General features: G+C 42.4%; 2 protein-coding genes across 2 annotated transcripts; one reads left to right on the top strand and one right to left on the bottom strand.

Annotated features, from left to right (window-relative positions):
* Nucleotides 1-463: 463 nt before the first annotated feature.
* Nucleotides 464-10895, bottom strand: LOC135499816 (CDK5 regulatory subunit-associated protein 3-like). The gene is made up of 12 exons (XM_064790775.1): nt 10602-10895; nt 9757-9818; nt 8614-8745; nt 7993-8093; nt 6956-7004; nt 6187-6365; nt 5166-5302; nt 4289-4457; nt 3366-3656; nt 3003-3205; nt 2142-2313; nt 464-717 (listed from the first exon to the last, which is right to left on the bottom strand). Exons 1-12 carry the CDS (start codon nt 10634-10636, stop codon nt 646-648), a joined length of 1602 nt encoding a protein of 533 aa, XP_064646845.1. The 5' UTR covers nt 10637-10895; the 3' UTR covers nt 464-645.
* A 762-nt stretch (nt 10896-11657) lies between these two features.
* On the top strand, nt 11658-15722 carry LOC135499629 (2-oxoglutarate and iron-dependent oxygenase domain-containing protein 3-like). The gene is made up of 7 exons (XM_064790507.1): nt 11658-11828; nt 12549-12769; nt 12915-12990; nt 13655-13697; nt 14049-14164; nt 14373-14526; nt 14723-15722. The coding sequence occupies exons 1-7, from the start codon at nt 11761-11763 to the stop codon at nt 14981-14983; spliced, it is 939 nt and encodes a 312-aa protein (XP_064646577.1). The 5' UTR covers nt 11658-11760; the 3' UTR covers nt 14984-15722.
* The last annotated feature ends 1610 nt before the right edge of the window (nt 15723-17332 follow it).

Raw genomic sequence — 17332 nt, 5'->3', positions numbered from 1 at the left:
GACAATGTCACAACCTGGAGAGTACTCCTACTGCAGCTTATTGGGTGACATGAATAAAGACTAGCAAATGCTTTTACTTCAATTTTGTACAGAAAGGCCTAGTGTAAATGTACATGGAGTTTTAGATAAAGCATTTGCTAGTCTTTATTCATATCACCCATTATTGCAGGTTGTGACCTTGTCCTAGAGAACTTGGTGGGTAATTTTTGCATGTCCAAAGTCATGAAACCAAATTTACCACCCCCGATTCCTTGGTTATGCCCTCGGTCTCCCTTGTAACGATCTCCCAGACATACCTCCTGCCTCGTCACATCAATTTTGGTGAACGCTGGCGAAAAGCCTGCACCTGGCAAAAGATGCTGATGACCTCTTGATGTTCCAAATGTGAATAACAGTGAATAGGGAGGTTTAGATGTAGACACGAGAACAATGATAATTTGACGATAATGATAAGATAACTATGCAGCTTTAAACGTTATTTCGGATTGTGACTGACAGATCTATGGAGAACAAGATACATGTACATGGATTGTCCTGCTCGGCCACTTTTTTCCCATAAAGCACAAGTCCTATCATTTCATCATTGAAATGTTCCCGATGACAGACGACACGAGTCTCGGTCCACGATATTGTCCTCACAGCTCATCACATGGTGTTTATCTCCCCCATGATATTGACAGGGCGCTCCATGTACTTTTTGGAGATCTCAGATTCAATCTGGAAAGGAGATGGACAGATTTAAGAACAAGAACGTAACCATACGAGTATCGTGACTGTTTCTTCAAGCTGAGTGTCTTTAAGAACTGGCCTGTCCCAGTTGAGTATCTTACCTGTTTCTTCAAGCTGAGTGTCTTTAAGAACTGGCCTGTCCCAGTTGAGTATCGTACCTGTTTCTTCAAGCTGAGTGTCTTTAAGAACTGGCCTGTCCCAGTTGAGTATCGCACCAGTTTCTTCAAGCTGAGTGTCTTTAAGAACTGGCCTGTCCCAGTTGAGTATCATACCTGTTTCTTCAAGCTGAGTGTCTTTAAGAACTGGCCTGTCCCAGTTGAGTATCTTACCTGTTTCTTCAAGCTGAGTGTCTTTAAGAACTGGCCTGTCCCAGTTGAGTATCGTACCTGTTTCTTCAAGTTGAGTGTCTTCAAGAACTGGCCTGTCCCAGTTGAGTATCGTACCTGTTTCTTCAAGCTGAGTGTCTTCAAGAACTGGCCTGTCCCAGTTGAGTATCGTACCTGTTTCTTCAAGCTGAGTGTCTTTAAGAACTGGCCTGTCCCAGTTGAGTATCTTACCTGTTTCTTCAAGCTGAGTGTCTTTAAGAACTGGCCTGTCCCAGTTGAGTATCTTACCTGTTTCTTCAAGCTGAGTGTCTTTGAGAACTGGCCTGTCCCAGTTGAGTATCGTACCTGTTTCTTCAAGCTGAGTGTCTTTAAGAACTGGCCTGTCCCAGTTGAGTATCTTACCTGTTTCTTCAAGCTGAGTGTCTTTAAGAACTGGCCTGTCCCAGTTGAGTATCGTACCTGTTTCTTCAAGCTGAGTGTCTTTAAGAACTGGCCTGTCCCAGTTGAGTATCGCACCAGTTTCTTCAAGCTGAGTGTCTTTAAGAACTGGCCTGTCCCAGTTGAGTATCATACCTGTTTCTTCAAGCTGAGTGTCTTTAAGAACTGGCCTGTCCCAGTTGAGTATCTTACCTGTTTCTTCAAGCTGAGTGTCTTTAAGAACTGGCCTGTCCCAGTTGAGTATCGTACCTGTTTCTTCAAGTTGAGTGTCTTCAAGAACTGGCCTGTCCCAGTTGAGTATCGTACCTGTTTCTTCAAGCTGAGTGTCTTCAAGAACTGGCCTGTCCCAGTTGAGTATCGTACCTGTTTCTTCAAGCTGAGTGTCTTTAAGAACTGGCCTGTCCCAGTTGAGTATCTTACCTGTTTCTTCAAGCTGAGTGTCTTTAAGAACTGGCCTGTCCCAGTTGAGTATCTTACCTGTTTCTTCAAGCTGAGTGTCTTTGAGAACTGGCCTGTCCCAGTTGAGTATCGTACCTGTTTCTTCAAGCTGAGTGTCTTTAAGAACTGGCCTGTCCCAGTTGAGTATCGTACCTGTTTCTTCAAGCTGAGTGTCTTTAAGAACTGGCCTGTCCCAGTTGAGTATCATACCTGTTTCTTCAAGCCGAGCGTCTTCTTCCTGATGATATCCAGCTTGGGCTCCAGAGCTCTCTGCTCCTCCAGCGCATTGTCTCGCTTCGACACCGATATCCGCTGCATGGCGGCAAATTTCTTGGACTGTGCTACAAGCTGGGACAGGTTTTCAGATAAGCGATCAACAAACCTGCAAGAAATGGAAATTGGTAAATGGTCTAGGAGTTTGAAACTTGTTTAACACCTTCTCTGCCAGGCCCTTTTTCTCATCTATCCCCTATGGGGCCAAGGTTTTCACTAAAATCAGCACTTTTCAACTGAATAAAAAATAAAGTTATGATAAATGGAATTACATGAAACTGGGTGTAGTTGTAGTTCTTGATCTCCTCTTTCATTGCTTGGGGTGATATTTCCCAAAGTACCTGTCCTTATAAAGGGGGCATGACAGTCAGAACAGTGATATCTCGTATCTTTACGAATACCGCCAACATAACACAAACGACAACGTTTCTGTTGTCTGTAACCTCCTTGTGTGAGCTCAAGCTTATGTTTCCTATAACCACCAACTAGCCTTACAACAGGGTAATGTACAGGAGCTCTAGGGGCTTCCTGGGCATTATCATCAATAGAAGAGTCCTCAGAAGTTTCGAAATGCAGATCATCAATATCGCAGAACAATTTGACCAGTCTCAAGTGAAAGTCATACAGTGACAAAGTTTCACAAGCCCAAACACCACAGACTCTCTATCTTTGAAACAAGGCAACCATTTGCTGGCAAAGAAGATTTCTCTGCCTTTCATTTACAACACTGGTCATTGTGCTGAGCTAGGCCTTTTGCTGGGACATTTTCAAAGCACACGAAAGAAGAAAATTCCCCACCTGGGTGAACTTCTAATAGACAACATATGCTGGAGTTTGACTTCATCAAACCTCTTTATGATGTCAGTGACCCGGGCATGGAGCTTCTCAATCTGACATACGTCCACTTGGAGTTCATTAGGGGCTGACTGCAGCTGTGTGCTGGAGATCACGTCAGCCTCCATGGTCATCTCCTCTACACGCTGGCTGAAGAATGCGTCCAACTGGAATCAAAGAGATTAATCATAGTCATACAAGGTCCACCTGGAGTTGACTGGGGGCTGACTGCAGCAAATAGAAATTTGGTCTACATATCCCATTAAACTAGGTCGTCCATTTCTGCCAACTAACATGAACTTGTCATCGAAGTTATTAAAATCCTACCTCGAATAATTCATCCAAGAACTTATTTCTGGTCTCAACATTGTCTAAAACGGTCAACGCATCCACGCCTCTAGCCACGCCTGTTTCTTCTGACATCACTTCCTGTTCGATCGTTTCCTTGGAGACGCCGCCCTCCTCGACTTCAATCTCCACGTTTGTATCAATGTCGCCCCAGTCGATATCTTCAGCAGCCGTGATGCTATCGCCAAAGTCTATATCAGCAACATCTCCGGCCCCAAAGTCGATAATGCCTTCGTCGGTACCAGCTGTGTCTATGGCGCCCCAGTCAATCTAAAAAAAGGAAAATATGTAAGATATAAATTATGACAGCTCCCACCATGAAAAAGAAGGCTAGGCCTTGTGGTGACTCGATTGTGTTTTGTGAAAACTTAAAACCAAGTGGAGTATCATTCTGTTGATGCAGCGACCGAGTGTCCCAAGACTATTTCAGAGACAACCGTGGAACTTATTTACATTCAAAAATGATACCGAATATCTGACTCTCTTTTTAAAATATGTTAAAGGGAGACTACAGGCAGGAGCCAGGTGGGTCGGGTTAAGTAACACAATGTTGCCAATAGGGGTCTCTCCTATCTCTCATGACATCAGAACTGTTGTGCTTGTACGAGGAATCAATCATGACCGAGTCTGCTAATTGGTCATTACCCCACACACGAAGACCACCAATTTCATCCGCAGCTCCTGCCTAGCCTAGAGTCCTCTTTAAAGTTGAGTAAATTAGCTAGAAGTGCACTCTTTTGGTCTTAAAGAAAACAACCCTTCCCGTGTCCTGTATTTTTTCATTTCCCTTTATTTTACACTTCTAAGTTCTATCCTAAAGAGCCATCTAGAAAAATTGCTCTTCGTTATTGAGATGTTACCGATAGCGATAATGTGTTTCTTATCGCCACTTTAACCCTTACCTCACCAGCTTCCTCCGTGTCATCTCTCTCCTCCTCCTCCACACTGACCGCATACTCAGCTAGGTCGATCACGGTCGGCTTCTCACCCGTGCGGTATTCATAGATGGAGGTGTTACCCTTCTGCTGGAGGTATCTGATGAGCGGGGTGCGACTTGATGCTGCATCAGAACTGGAAAAACAATGTTAAAGGCTTGTGTTAGTTGATAGAGGAGGGATTCATAGGTTGTGTTTGCTCTTCTTCTAAGGCAGACATAATATTCAAGGGTAGCACTGTATTATACGCGCCGGTCACCGATCAAAAGGTTGACCGCGCTCAACGTTGCTTAACTTCCACTCTGGGACCAACGCGCCAACCACTGGGCCATAAAGGAATTCCCTCATGGCCGGCGGGTTAAGCTGTGCCATATACCTGGGGGTACTATACATCATTCCCCCCTTCGGACAGAGATGGATCGTACTCGATCCTACTTAGCGCTTCTTGCGTCTCAGTACCGAACTACAAATCCAGAGCTCGCATCGCGTGGGAAGGTCGCCAGATGTATTATACGCGCCGGTCACCGATCCAAAGGTTGACCGCGCTCAACGTTGCTTAACTTCCACTCTGGGACCAACGCGCCAACCACTGGGCCATAAAGGAATTCCCTCATGGCCGGCGGGTTAAGCCGTGCCATATACCTGGGGGTACTATACACGCACCACCTCACCTCACTACTTTCACTGTCCTCTCCGCAGCAAGGTTTTGATGATCAAGAAACGCTACATTCGAATTGGGAAAATAATTTAGAAGAGCTTGTTTTAGTTGATATAGAAGCAGCGAATCTATAACGTTAACGGTTTGTTCCCAGTGGTTATAGGTTAGCAGTCAAACAGTACTCACTTTTTTAACGTGAACTCGATGAACATTTCATACAAGTTGACTGGTTCCTTGAGGTCCCTGGTAGCTGTCGTTATTTTATCGAACTCGGCAGGAAGATGTTTCACTAACGATAACAGCTCTGATTTTACCTTATTTCCCTGAAAAATGAGAAACACAAAATCAGCCCTACTTTCACTTCTGGGGCAATATTTCTTGATTTAACACTATTGCTAGCTATTGTCCCTGAGAGAAAAACTCTTACCAAATGATAATTTGCAGAAAATTTGTCACTGAGATTAACCACTCGGATGGCAATGCTCATGGTATCTTATACCTTAATGTATCTAACTCCTGTACTCAGACTCCTTCCTCATGGTATCTTACCTTAATGTCCATCTGTCGACACGCCGCATTATATTTCTCCAGATACTCGGCCTCCCCGCTCCTGTACTCGGACTCCTTCCTCATGGTATCTTACCTTAATGTCCATCTGTCGACACGCTGCATTATATTTCTCCAGATACTCGGCCTCCCCGCTCCTGTACTCAGACTCCTTCCTCATGGTATCTTACCTTAATGTCCATCTGTCAACACGCTGCATTATATTTCTCCAGATACTCGGCCTCCCCGCTCCTGTACTCAGACTCCTTCCTCATGGTATCTTACCTTAATGTCCATCTGTCGACACGCTGCATTATATTTCTCCAGATACTCGGCCTCCCCACTCCTGTACTCAGACTCCTTCCTCATGGTATCTTACCTTAATATCCATCTGTCGACACGCTGCATTACATTTCTCGAGATACTCGGCCTCCCCACTCCTGTACTCAGACTCCTTCCTCATGGTATCTTACCTTAATGTCCATCTGTCGACACGCTGCATTATATTTCTCCAGATACTCGGCCTCCCCACTCCTGTACTCAGACTCCTTCCTCATGGTATCTTACCTTAATATCCATCTGTCGACACGCTGCATTATATTTCTCGAGATACTCGGCCTCCCCACTCCTGTACTCAGACTCCTTCCTCATGGTATCTTACCTTAATGTCCATCTGTCGACACGCTGCATTATATTTCTCCAGATACTCGGCCTCCCCACTCCTGTACTCAGACTCCTTCCTCACCGTATCCTTCTGAACCTGTTTACATTTTGCGATCTGTTTCTTCAGTGCAGGCACCTCATAATTAACGTTCCTCATCAACATCTGCGCGACTTCAGCTGAAAAAACATTTTTAAAGAGCACTGAAAGCCCTCTTCCTCGTAAAGTCAAGGAGCCTCATAGCCTGAAGGTCATCATTGCTGGCTACCATTCACTTGGGCCCTCCTTCGATCCTGATGAGAACCCAGGATTGTATTTCAAGAAACTAAAATTCCTGGCTCATCACAGTCCTTTAAATGAGATGCAAAACCGAGGTGCCCTGTATCTGATATCTATGCCAGGGCAAGCAAAAGATCACATCAAATTGGAAACATGAGTAGCTTGGGTGGCCTCAACCTCCTGTTGAAGACGGTGTCACTTGGATAATAAAACCAATTGGCACCTAACCGCTGTGGCATGTGCTGAGGGATGACCATAGGCCCCTCCATTTTAGCTAGAACTTGAAATCCTAAAACAACTAGAACTCTTTCAAAATGAATGAAAGTCAATTTCACGGGTGGACGTCTGTTCTCTGGACACCAAAGACTCTCACCCTTGCCAAAACGGTGGTGCATATGGTCAACCCTTAAGCCCAATTATACCGGAAGGGTGAATTTGATTGGTATAAATTCCCTTTCCAATCATCAACTTTATTTCACAACCGACTCACCTAAATAAACGCCATCCTTTTCATATAGTTTGATAATCTCACACCAATCCTGAAACAAGAACACACTAACTTCACCGTGGAAATTACTTTGAAAATTTTTCACCAGACATGCAAGTATATGCACTGCAATTCCATAAATAACTGTTTGCTTTTTATTTTTCGCTTTTAAAGATGATATTGAAACTATTCCGCCGTGAAAAAGAAAATCTGATTGTGAAAGTACTGTTACCACTCGGTTGTCGAAATGGTAGATTAAAAGTATGAAAAATGTGAATTTCAGAAAAGTGCAAAACAATTGCTGTGAATATTTCTGGATTTACAGTACAAGACGCATCACAGATCACGATTCAAAAGACGCCACTATCTTAAGGATGCTGATTTCAATCCAAATTGATCATTATCATTTTGACTTCGGTAACAGTACTCCTCACTTTGAAAGGTCAGCAACTCTCAGGGCCAAAGGTGTCTCAATAGAGAGGTCCTACTGTACATGGAATACGCATACTGTACAAACAATTTGACATCTGTAATCAGGACACCCAGAGCCATCCATGAGAGAGGCATCGACAAGACACTTCACAACCAAGATGGAACTGGGAGAGCCCAGCCAAAAGACGCTGAGACAATTGATGGAGAATGGAAGGCAGCTGCTGGCACCAATACTTTTCTACAGCGAGAGGTGAATGTTCGCCAGGACTGTTCCAGGGTCAATCACTTTTGCTCAAAGGAACGGAATGTGCTAAATGTTGGCCAAAGCACGGTGCAAACAGGCAATTTTTATCACTGTGACCTGCAACAGTTATCGCTGCAATGAACAATAAACAGAACGCGCTCTGCAGGTACAACCAGTAATTCCTGGGTTTGATGTCGTCGCAGGTCCCAGCGGTTATCAATTCTTGTCGCAGGTTGTGATAACCACAGCAAATGAGTTTTTTGTCATATATCATGTGTTCATGATTAGTGGTCGCGATGACGAAATCACTTGCCTGCAAGGCGCTTTGTTATACTACTCATTGAACATCACAAACATTACCCACCTTCATGCGCTGCGATGAATATCGCCCAAAAATGTTTTTACTTCCTGCTTCTGTCTCCTTGAGCAGCTCAACGATTCTGAGACAATGAAAGTAGTTGATATCTGAAATAAACATCAGTTGAATTTTCAGTTAAGTTTGCTCTTTTTCTAATCCCACGGCTCTCAGTCTCAGATGTTTTGGTCTCAAAGATGATTTCTTCGGGTGTGACTTGATCATCATGTTGTCATGGCTGTGTGGCAGATTGCAGTGACAAAAATTGCCTGTTTGCTGTTCCCAGCAGCCGTGTGGCTGGATGTTGTTATGTAAGGGCCGATTCCAGACTTGAGTCCAGGGGAGGATGTGACACACCTCACCACATCAGAGATGATTATGATGTGTAATCTTGTGTTGTCACAAGGTGTAAATGGCGGCCTCCGTAGACGTATTTTGGGGCGAGAACTGCCAGCCAATTATAAATGGGCCCCACAGTAGCTACATGCAACCTGATATCCACTCAGAAGTTTGTGGGTTGTTTTAAATTCCCACAGTTTTGAAGAGAAGTGCAGCTCTACTCACTATTTAAGAGCAATTCGGTAGCAGAAGGAAATATAATGGACAAATCTGAGAAAGTCCAAGACTTACACGTTCCCTGCAGCAGTGTTGTTATCTCCTCCACGGGAGGCATGTCCTGGATGGCGTTATTGATTTTCTCCCGGATGACGAGTGCGCTCACCTGCCATTGCTGGTTGCAGTGACGACGATTGATTAACCAATCTGAAACAGGATGGTGAAGGTTGCTTAATCTTTATAATCTTTATCCCTCCTAACAAGACTAGCCGCTGACATATGACGTCCACGTCTATATGCGACCCAATGTCACTGGATCGATGATGGGATCTACCATGGGCCATCATAGAATCTATGATGGGATCCGAATTTAAAACACGACTTGTTATAATCATCATAGATTCATCCCATCAATGATCCTATGAAGGAATGTTATGCCTGTGAAAATGACTTTGACATTATATAGTCACAATAAATGACTGACGGAAAGTGGAATGTTATTGGGCATCGACACTGACACTGATGCATATGACATCGACTTCGATGACACCGATGCATGGGCTACAACAGAATGCCCCTAGTTTTTTGGCTGGGGAATAAAAGTGACTAGACTTACCAAGTAACTATAATGACTGGACCCACCAAGTAAATATAATGACAGGACTTACCCAGTAACTATAATGACTGGACTTACCAAGTAACTATAATGACTGGAATTACCAACTAACTATAATGACTGGAATTACCAAGTAACTATAATGATTGGACTTACCAAGTAACTATAATGACTGGACTTACCAAGTAACTATAATGACTGGACTTACCAAGTAACTATAATGACTGGACCCACCAAGTAAATATAATGACAGGACTTACCCAGTAACTATAATGACTGGAATTACCAAGTAACTATAATGACTGGAATTACCAAGTACAGTGGAACCTCCCTTAGCGGACACCTCTATATTAAGGCGAACCTCTCAATTAAGGACACTACTTTTGGTCCCAAATTGGTTGTTTTCATTCAATTTGACCTCTCTAATCAGGACACCTCTCTATCAAGGACAGCACTTGTCAGTCCCGAGGGTGTCCTTAATAGAGAGGTTCTACTGTAACTATAATGACTGGACTTACCAAGTAACTATAATGACTAGACTTTCCCGGTAACTATAATGACTGGACTTACCAATTAAAAAGTAGCTTTAATACTGGACTTACCAAGTAACTTATTGTAATGAATATCGATTGGAATATGGTCCATGCTTCTTCCCGTGCTGTAGCTGGAATGGAATAATTCTAGGTTTAAATATATGCTTGTCACTTTCGGAAGAAATACGAAAAGATGTCTTTGACTCTTCTTGTCAGGTAACGTTCATTCACCTATCGGCTCATTTTTATCACTGATCATAGGCATTTCTTTCAAGCAACTGGTAACTAATGTTAATTTATTAGAATGACTGTGGCAATTGATGTTCATTACCAATTGACTGATATTTCGAATATATTTCTGTCATCATATGATAAACAAAGTCTACGCCTATGCACAGACCAGAATCCCAGGACCAGAATGAAGACGGGGACACTTTATTGTGGTCATCATGTTGTTGCCGTTGTTGAAAGTAATGTCACTGGCGACTAATCGAACAACACACACGAGACAGAAGCAAGCGAAGGAGATGAGATACTACAAGAAGAATAGGGGATGATAACCAAACCAGCATCCAAGCAGAAAGACAGGGGAGGGGTGTTGCTCCTAAGGCCTTGCTTAGCGAAGAAAAGATATGTCTCAATTTCACCATGGTAAATCCCACAATTCAGCACTTCACCATGGTGAATTGGGACGGTGAAATAGTTACGATGGTGAGCATGAATTCACCATGGTGATCATGGTGAACGCTAAATTCACCATGGTGAATTCAGATTCAACCTCCGATCTGAGACACCAAGCACCCCTCATCCTCCAAGTGTGAGACACCAAGATCATGCCATGTCACTGTGATCCAAAACCTGCGACACCAGGTGATCCAAAACCTCCGATCTGAGACATTAATCAAGCACCCTACCTAGTACCTCCGATCTGAGACACCATCCTGACCATGTGATCCCGAACCTCTGATCTGAGACACCAAGCACCCTACCTCCAATGTGCAATGTGAGACACCATACATAATCGTCACCATACCTCCGATCTGAGACACCAGAGTACTAGATCCCCAAAACCTCCGATCTGTGACACCCACTGTGCTCAGCAAGCTCAATTGACTTTGCGCTGCTGAGCACAGAGCTAGAGCAGAGTTAGAGTAGAGAGAGTGGTCAGCATGGTCCGGGACAGTCAGACTCAGTCTCAGACATGTCAGAGGAGCTAGCTGCATGCAGTTTACTACTGTAGTGTTTACAAGTCACTCATCTCATGATGATGTCACCTGTGACTTGACTTAGTCTTTACATCTGCTTTTCAAACCCTCCAACACTCTTACTTTACATTTTATCGAAGGTCAACGTCACTTCCTACATTTCCATCGTAAAATAATGCAGCTAATTACAAACCTCGCTGTCGCTTGAAGCCAAAATATTGTGCAAAAATAGGATTTTTTTGAGATGATGTGGTGACAATTTCGTGAATGGTTAATAAACGTACCACTTGTGACCTTGACCTCAAAACGTAAATACACTGGAGGGGTAGGTGTAAACTGTAGGTTGGTGTAGGTAGGTGTAAATATTTTTTTTTCTTTTTTGCTTTCGCTGACCAATTAAAAAGATTATAATGCATAATATACTGCAATTTCTTTTAAATATATTGAAAGACAAAGAAATGCAAGCCCACCAAACTTAGAGGGCCGCTGGCCACAGTTTCGTCCACACTTTCGTCCACAGTTTACACCTACCCCACTTGGAGTCTATATATAGATTAGCACATGGGATCATTAATGTATGTTACATACGTCACAACCTCATTAAATATAAAAACTCTTATTTATTCAGGTATTATGATGGTAAACAAATAATATGTATTTTTCTGTAATTATTTTATGATATGAAAATCATTTATATTTGGAATTTTTCATAAATTGCCACATTGGCTGCATGATAATTTTATCCGGAAGTTTACATCTGCACTTTTTGCACGTGTTGCAATCTCCAGAACTCTGGTTACTGCCACTAATCTAGGGTTTTGTGATTTCTCAAGTGTGATCTTATCCTCCGAAATAGCCCATCAAAATAATGAGTTCAACGAGAATACGTGGAAAAAAACAAAAAGTTGAAAGAAATTCCGGAAAGGAGGAAGAAAAGTATGAATTCATCATCAATCGCCAGGTTATGACTTTTGAACACCCACTTGTCTAGTTTTCCCGGTAGGGGCGCCACTGTTTTTAATCACGAAGTGAGACAAGACCAACAGGTGTAGTATGCACCGAGCATCCGTGAGTTATATGAAAAAAGTTTTAAGATGTATTTTGGCATAAAGAATACAATTCATAGTCTTCATGCCAAAATACATATTTTTTATCTAGGCCTAAATAAAACTCACAGATTTGCTCGGTGCATACTACACCACAACGACTTGTAATGTTTTTCAAGCTTAGACAGTGGCGCCTCTAGTGGAAAACCGGGAAAGTGGGTGTTCAACAGTCATAACCCAATCACAATGACATCATCATCAAAAACTGACAAAATAGTCAACAACATCCACTGCATCCAGAGCTTCATCAACAAGATCACTTGTGACTTACCTCCCAGAGAATGTCGGGCAAAATTCTCCACGACCACAGGCGCCCTGGCCCGTTAGGCGTCATATGTCACAACGTGGGCATCGCCATCGGTCTGATTGTTGTACATTGTCTTAAAATATAATCGCCCCAACCATTTTTGCTAACATGATAGGTAGTAGCGCTTCAGGATATATCACCATTGGCATGGCAATGCCAGGAAATTGTTTCACAATGCTGCCCTTGTAATTGTTTGCTTTGAGAATAGCAAGCCCCTAACGTCAGTATATTCTTCCTTTACAGTGACCAACCATCAGATCTGATTGAACCACAGTCACAGAAACTATACAAGAGAATTATCATCCGCATTGTCCTTGTGGTTGGTTCACTCCTGTTCGTCCGTTTCTATCTCCCTGGGGTTGGTAAGAACACTACCATTGCCAGTTCAGGAGAAATTATTGATCGCAGACACATCAGTATCGAGTGTTCAAAAGATTATGAAGAGGAAAAGGACAGATTTGAAGGTAGGTGATAAATGGTCACTCTCGAAGACCTTGGTACACCAGTTGACAAAATGAAATAGGGGAGCTTTCAAAATCTTTGAATTAATTCAGTAAGTACTCCAAGTCTAACACAGTCATTTACACTTCATTATACTTTATTTTCTAGCATGCATTCCTAAGTCCTGTGGGAGAGTTGTGATGGATTCAGTAATTACACAAGATGAAGCAGCAAAACTTCAAGAGTAAGTACATGATATTGACCTATTCTAAAGATTAAAGAGTTCCATTTGCTTCTGGAAGTTATCAGCAGGTGATGTACATGTTCTCAACCCTTCGTGTGTTTCCAATGTGCTTGAAGAATGAAGACAATGATTGGTTACCACAACAAATTCAGTAACTCGCATATGACAGTCATTAGTCGTAGTTCCACCTATCATAAAACCCCTTGTTTTTTTAAGACCCGTGTCTTCGCCGTGTGTCAAAAAACCCGGGGCGCACTACTTACACCTATCAGTGGTGTTAGATAATGGTTAATAGCCCCGGCGACAGGTGCGCTGTAGGTAAGGAGCTCTCCTGTGTTTCTTTCCTGTTGGAGGGGAATTTCGCGTGCGCAATACCGAGGCAACTACACTGCGCCATCTGTCGCCGGGTCTTAGAACTTGCAATTGCCGGGGCTATTCAGATTCCACCTATCAAAAAACCCATGTTGAACACGGGTCTAAATTAGCCCCCGATTAGCCCCATCGAGCTTGATGGGGCTAATAGACACGGGGATTTGACACACGGGTCTATTTAGACACGGCAATTCATAGGTGTAAGCGCAAAAGACACAGGGATTTGATAGGTGGAAGTACGACTTACGTGTTACAAGTGTGGTGTTAACACTTCTTTCCTTTACACTTACAGTATAGCGAAGAGAGGGTTAGCTTTGGGAGGATCCAATGGTGGGGTAAGTTTCTCTGTCATCATATTCACCCTCCAGGTGATTTTGAGGTGTTGTCTTGCCATTTGAGTGAGCAAGAAACTATCGTACAATTCTGCCACTTTATTTCAATGTCCATTGTCTCTGGACGAGACTGGGAAGATTTCATGGTGTGACTTAAATTGACTACCTCTAAACTATAGATTCATGCACTTGGTTGGGAACAACGTTTACATGACGTAGTGTTGGCCGTCGTCACGTCACCATGCATTTTACATCAGTGTAACGTGACGTGACGCGACGTTTTCGTAAACGTTGGTCCCAATCAAGTGCATGGATCTATAGTTCAGAACATTTCATGAGTCCTTCTTGTTCCAGGCATCCATCCTAGATCTGCACTCAGGAGCTTTATCGGCAGGTGACAAGTTTGTTGATGTGTTCAGGGTCATGGAGAATAAGAAAGTGTTTACTCAAGAAGATTTCAATTTATACAGGTCAGATTTGTGTAGTTAAACACGTATGATTGTGTCATAGCTGTTTCCAGTAATGTCTCAGAGTTTGACTTGAACATGCTAACAGCGAGCTTTCTAAGATTTATTGACTTGACCAGCAAAGAAGTATGCTCAGAGTGGGCAGGCTCTCATCTACAAACCTCGTCGATTGAACTCATCCCCTGTTTGACTTATCATTTCATCTTTCCAGGGCGGTGAAGAATAAAATCCATCGAACGATATCTCAAGAGTTTGGAATCCCTCCAGGGGAGCTGTTTCTAACCAAGCCAACATTTTTCTCTCGCATGACCACAAAGCCTAAGAAGACTGTGCATGATGAGTACTGGCATCCTCATGTAGATAAGGTAAAGATTCGTGCTGATGCAATACTAATTTTTTTTCAAAGGAACCCGTGTGGAAGGTGTTGAATCTCTTTTCTATGTTCAAAGAACAAAGCCATCTTAGGTAACGAGACTTGCCTTAGATCACACGCAGTCACTGTGTAGTTGTCATGTACATGTAGTTTGTGCTTTATGCACATTATTGTTTTTCTTACTATAGGAAACATATGGTTCGTTTCACTACACGTCTCTGCTCTACTTGGCGGATTATGGGACGGACTTCACTGGAGGACGCTTCGTCTTCATAGACAAAGATACAAACAGGACGGTTGAGCCAAGGCAGGGACGCCTGTCCTTCTTCACATCTGGGTCAGAGAATGTCCATTTTGTGGAAAAACTAGAAAGTGGTACGCGATACGCCATCACCGTCTCGTTTACTTGTGATGCTACGAAAGCCATAAAAGATCCTGTACTGCGATAGGCGTTTCAGCAACATTCATCAACACATTGGGTGATATGAATAAAGACTAGCAAATGCTTTTAGCTTTTACTCCGGTTTTGTACAGGAAGGCCTAGTGTAAATGTACATGGAGATTTAGATAAAAGCATTTGCTAGTCGTTATTCATATCACCCATTGATTCATTCCATTTTTGTCATTCTACACTTGTGTGTTACAACATTAATCATGCCAGTCATTCTGAATGTAGAGTATTGTATGTAGACCTAAAGCCACTTTCATTTCTTGGACATGCTATGGAAGAGCTGACAACAGTGGTGATATTCTGGGAGTTATCAGGTTTAGCAAATCTGGTTTTAAATATTACTTTAATTTATGATTCTAAGAGTTTTCATGTAGTGCTATGGGATGGAGTTATCTGCCAATATCTCCTATCGGACATTAATGTTTATTTATTTGACTGAGATAGATTGAGGTTACTTTGCTAAGTAGAATTGTATCTCGAATTGTGTTCATGTATTGTCAGCTGAACTATATTAGCTCAATTAAAGCCTTTATGTTGTAAACCAATGATCAAATCTATATGTATAAAGCATCACTGACGAGGAAGGATGAGTTAAATTTTGTACTGAAGCTATGCTTTAAAAGTGTTTTCAGACAAGGCTACCCTAATACCAGGTAGATCCAGGTTATTCCCAATAATGGGGATTTTTGATAAAAACGGCATTATAAAAACAAATCTGTATTATGAATACATGTACAATTATGAATAAATCTCTCTTTTAAACTTCTCTCCGTGTCCGTTTTTTTCATGATCCTGGTCAGCTTCTGATGTTGTCCAATGAAGGGCTGCCTTGATTAGATGCCTTTCAAATATGTGAATTTGTCTCATCAATTCAGTGACTTGACACAGAAGTCTTGTCTCCCGATGTGGAGAAAAGGAAAGTGCCTTTACTTGAAAAATCCTGCAATCCTGTCATACACTTCTATGATGTAACATCTAGACGCAAGGACCAAACGCGCCGCGTAGCGGCAAAATAGCAAAACACTTATAACGGGTCACCGTGTTCTCATTATGGACTTATAGCGCGATTATGGGGTTGTAACTATTGTGCTGCATATTGTCACGAGGAAAGAAAAGCACGCGACCTGACGCCGACCTATTTATGTAAAGTGATAATTTGAAGGTATATAGTTCAGGAAATGTTAATAGATAATCATTCCATATCGTCTTTTGAGAGCATTTTTAATTGTAAAAAATGTATGCCTACGTCACAGAGTCTCTGCAATGGTCATTTTTTCACATTAGTCTCGCGCAGCCAGAAGTTTTTTACTTATTAGTCTGGCGCATGCCAGACTTTCTTTGTACGAGACGTTTTCCAGCACGATGTATGTGGGCAGAAGCAACACTGCGCAAGATTAACTCGAGCAGGGGCCGATAATAGATTATGCTAATGAGCATAATACCTTGCTCATTGAGTTTTTCCAGAATAGTCCATATCGCGCAAAGCTCGGGACGGCATGGTTGTCTGTTGACTGTGCTTTTAGAGAGACTGGCACATGCCTAGTCTCTCTAAAAGCACAGTCAACAGACGCCCCTATACCCCCTCATACTCGGAAACCACAAACGCCCACCCCTTCCTGCTACCTTAATACCTCTGGATGTGTTTAAGATATGGCTGATCTGGGGACGAGATAAAGCAGATTGTCCTGGCTAGAGCACATGTCACTGTTCTGCTAGTTACTTCTATGTACATGTAACATCTCATTTCTTCTTCACTTCACTTTGATGATTAGGGATTCTGACAATTCAGGCTCATGTGACATCTTACATGTATTCAATCTGCCCAGACTTCCAAGAAGCCAGACGGCGCCTCCCTTCATGGAGAGGGTGTGGTGTGTGTGTGTGGGGGGGGGACTAGGAAACCCTGAGCATGACTTCTCAGCCAGGCCAATCTCTCCAGAGTGTAACCCAGGAAGACGACTGACACATCGCCAAATTAGGGAGAGGTGGAGAATAAGTTGAATATGCAGCTTATTCGGCACCAAAGTTTTTCAATACTTGGGTTGCGTGCATCACTTTTACCAGCATGAAATAACTGAAAAATTCCTATTTAACCAATATATATATAATATATTTTCTTCTGATAAGAAATATTATAATGCTTTTTACACTTATGTGGATAAACGAACAGTTACACATACTCCATGAATCCTCAACTACAAAACTCGACTAAACGTTATTTCTTCTCTGTTACTGCATGAAAGAGGATTCACAATTGACACCTTGTAATTTCTCTGAGATCAACATGAAAACATGTAACAAAAGAATTTAAAGAAGAGTTTTTGAAAATATTATATCATATTTATGG

This window comes from Lineus longissimus, chromosome 15, assembly GCF_910592395.1.
Source record: "Lineus longissimus chromosome 15, tnLinLong1.2, whole genome shotgun sequence".
Taxonomy (NCBI): Eukaryota; Metazoa; Nemertea; class Pilidiophora; order Heteronemertea; family Lineidae; genus Lineus; species Lineus longissimus.
Note: the sequence above shows the minus strand (reverse complement) of the source record. Positions and strands in the feature narration are given on the sequence as shown.

Excerpts from the sequence above, each read along its gene's own strand:
- LOC135499629 (XM_064790507.1), top strand. The coding sequence starts at position 11,761 with ATGAGTTCAACGAGAATACGTGGAAAAAAACAAAAAGTTGAAAGAAAT. Across the intron at positions 12,770-12,914 it reads GGAAAAGGACAGATTTGAAG|CATGCATTCCTAAGTCCTGT; the intron begins GTAGGTGATAAA and ends TTTATTTTCTAG. Across the intron at positions 14,165-14,372 it reads GAAGATTTCAATTTATACAG|GGCGGTGAAGAATAAAATCC; the intron begins GTCAGATTTGTG and ends TCATCTTTCCAG.
- LOC135499816 (XM_064790775.1), bottom strand. The coding sequence starts at position 10,636 with ATGGTCAGGATGGTGTCTCAGATCGGAGGTACTAG. Across the intron at positions 7,005-7,992 it reads ATTCATCGCAGCGCATGAAG|GATTGGTGTGAGATTATCAA; the intron begins GTGGGTAATGTT and ends TTCTTGTTTCAG. Across the intron at positions 2,314-3,002 it reads TCTATTAGAAGTTCACCCAG|GTTTGTTGATCGCTTATCTG; the intron begins GTGGGGAATTTT and ends CATTTCTTGCAG.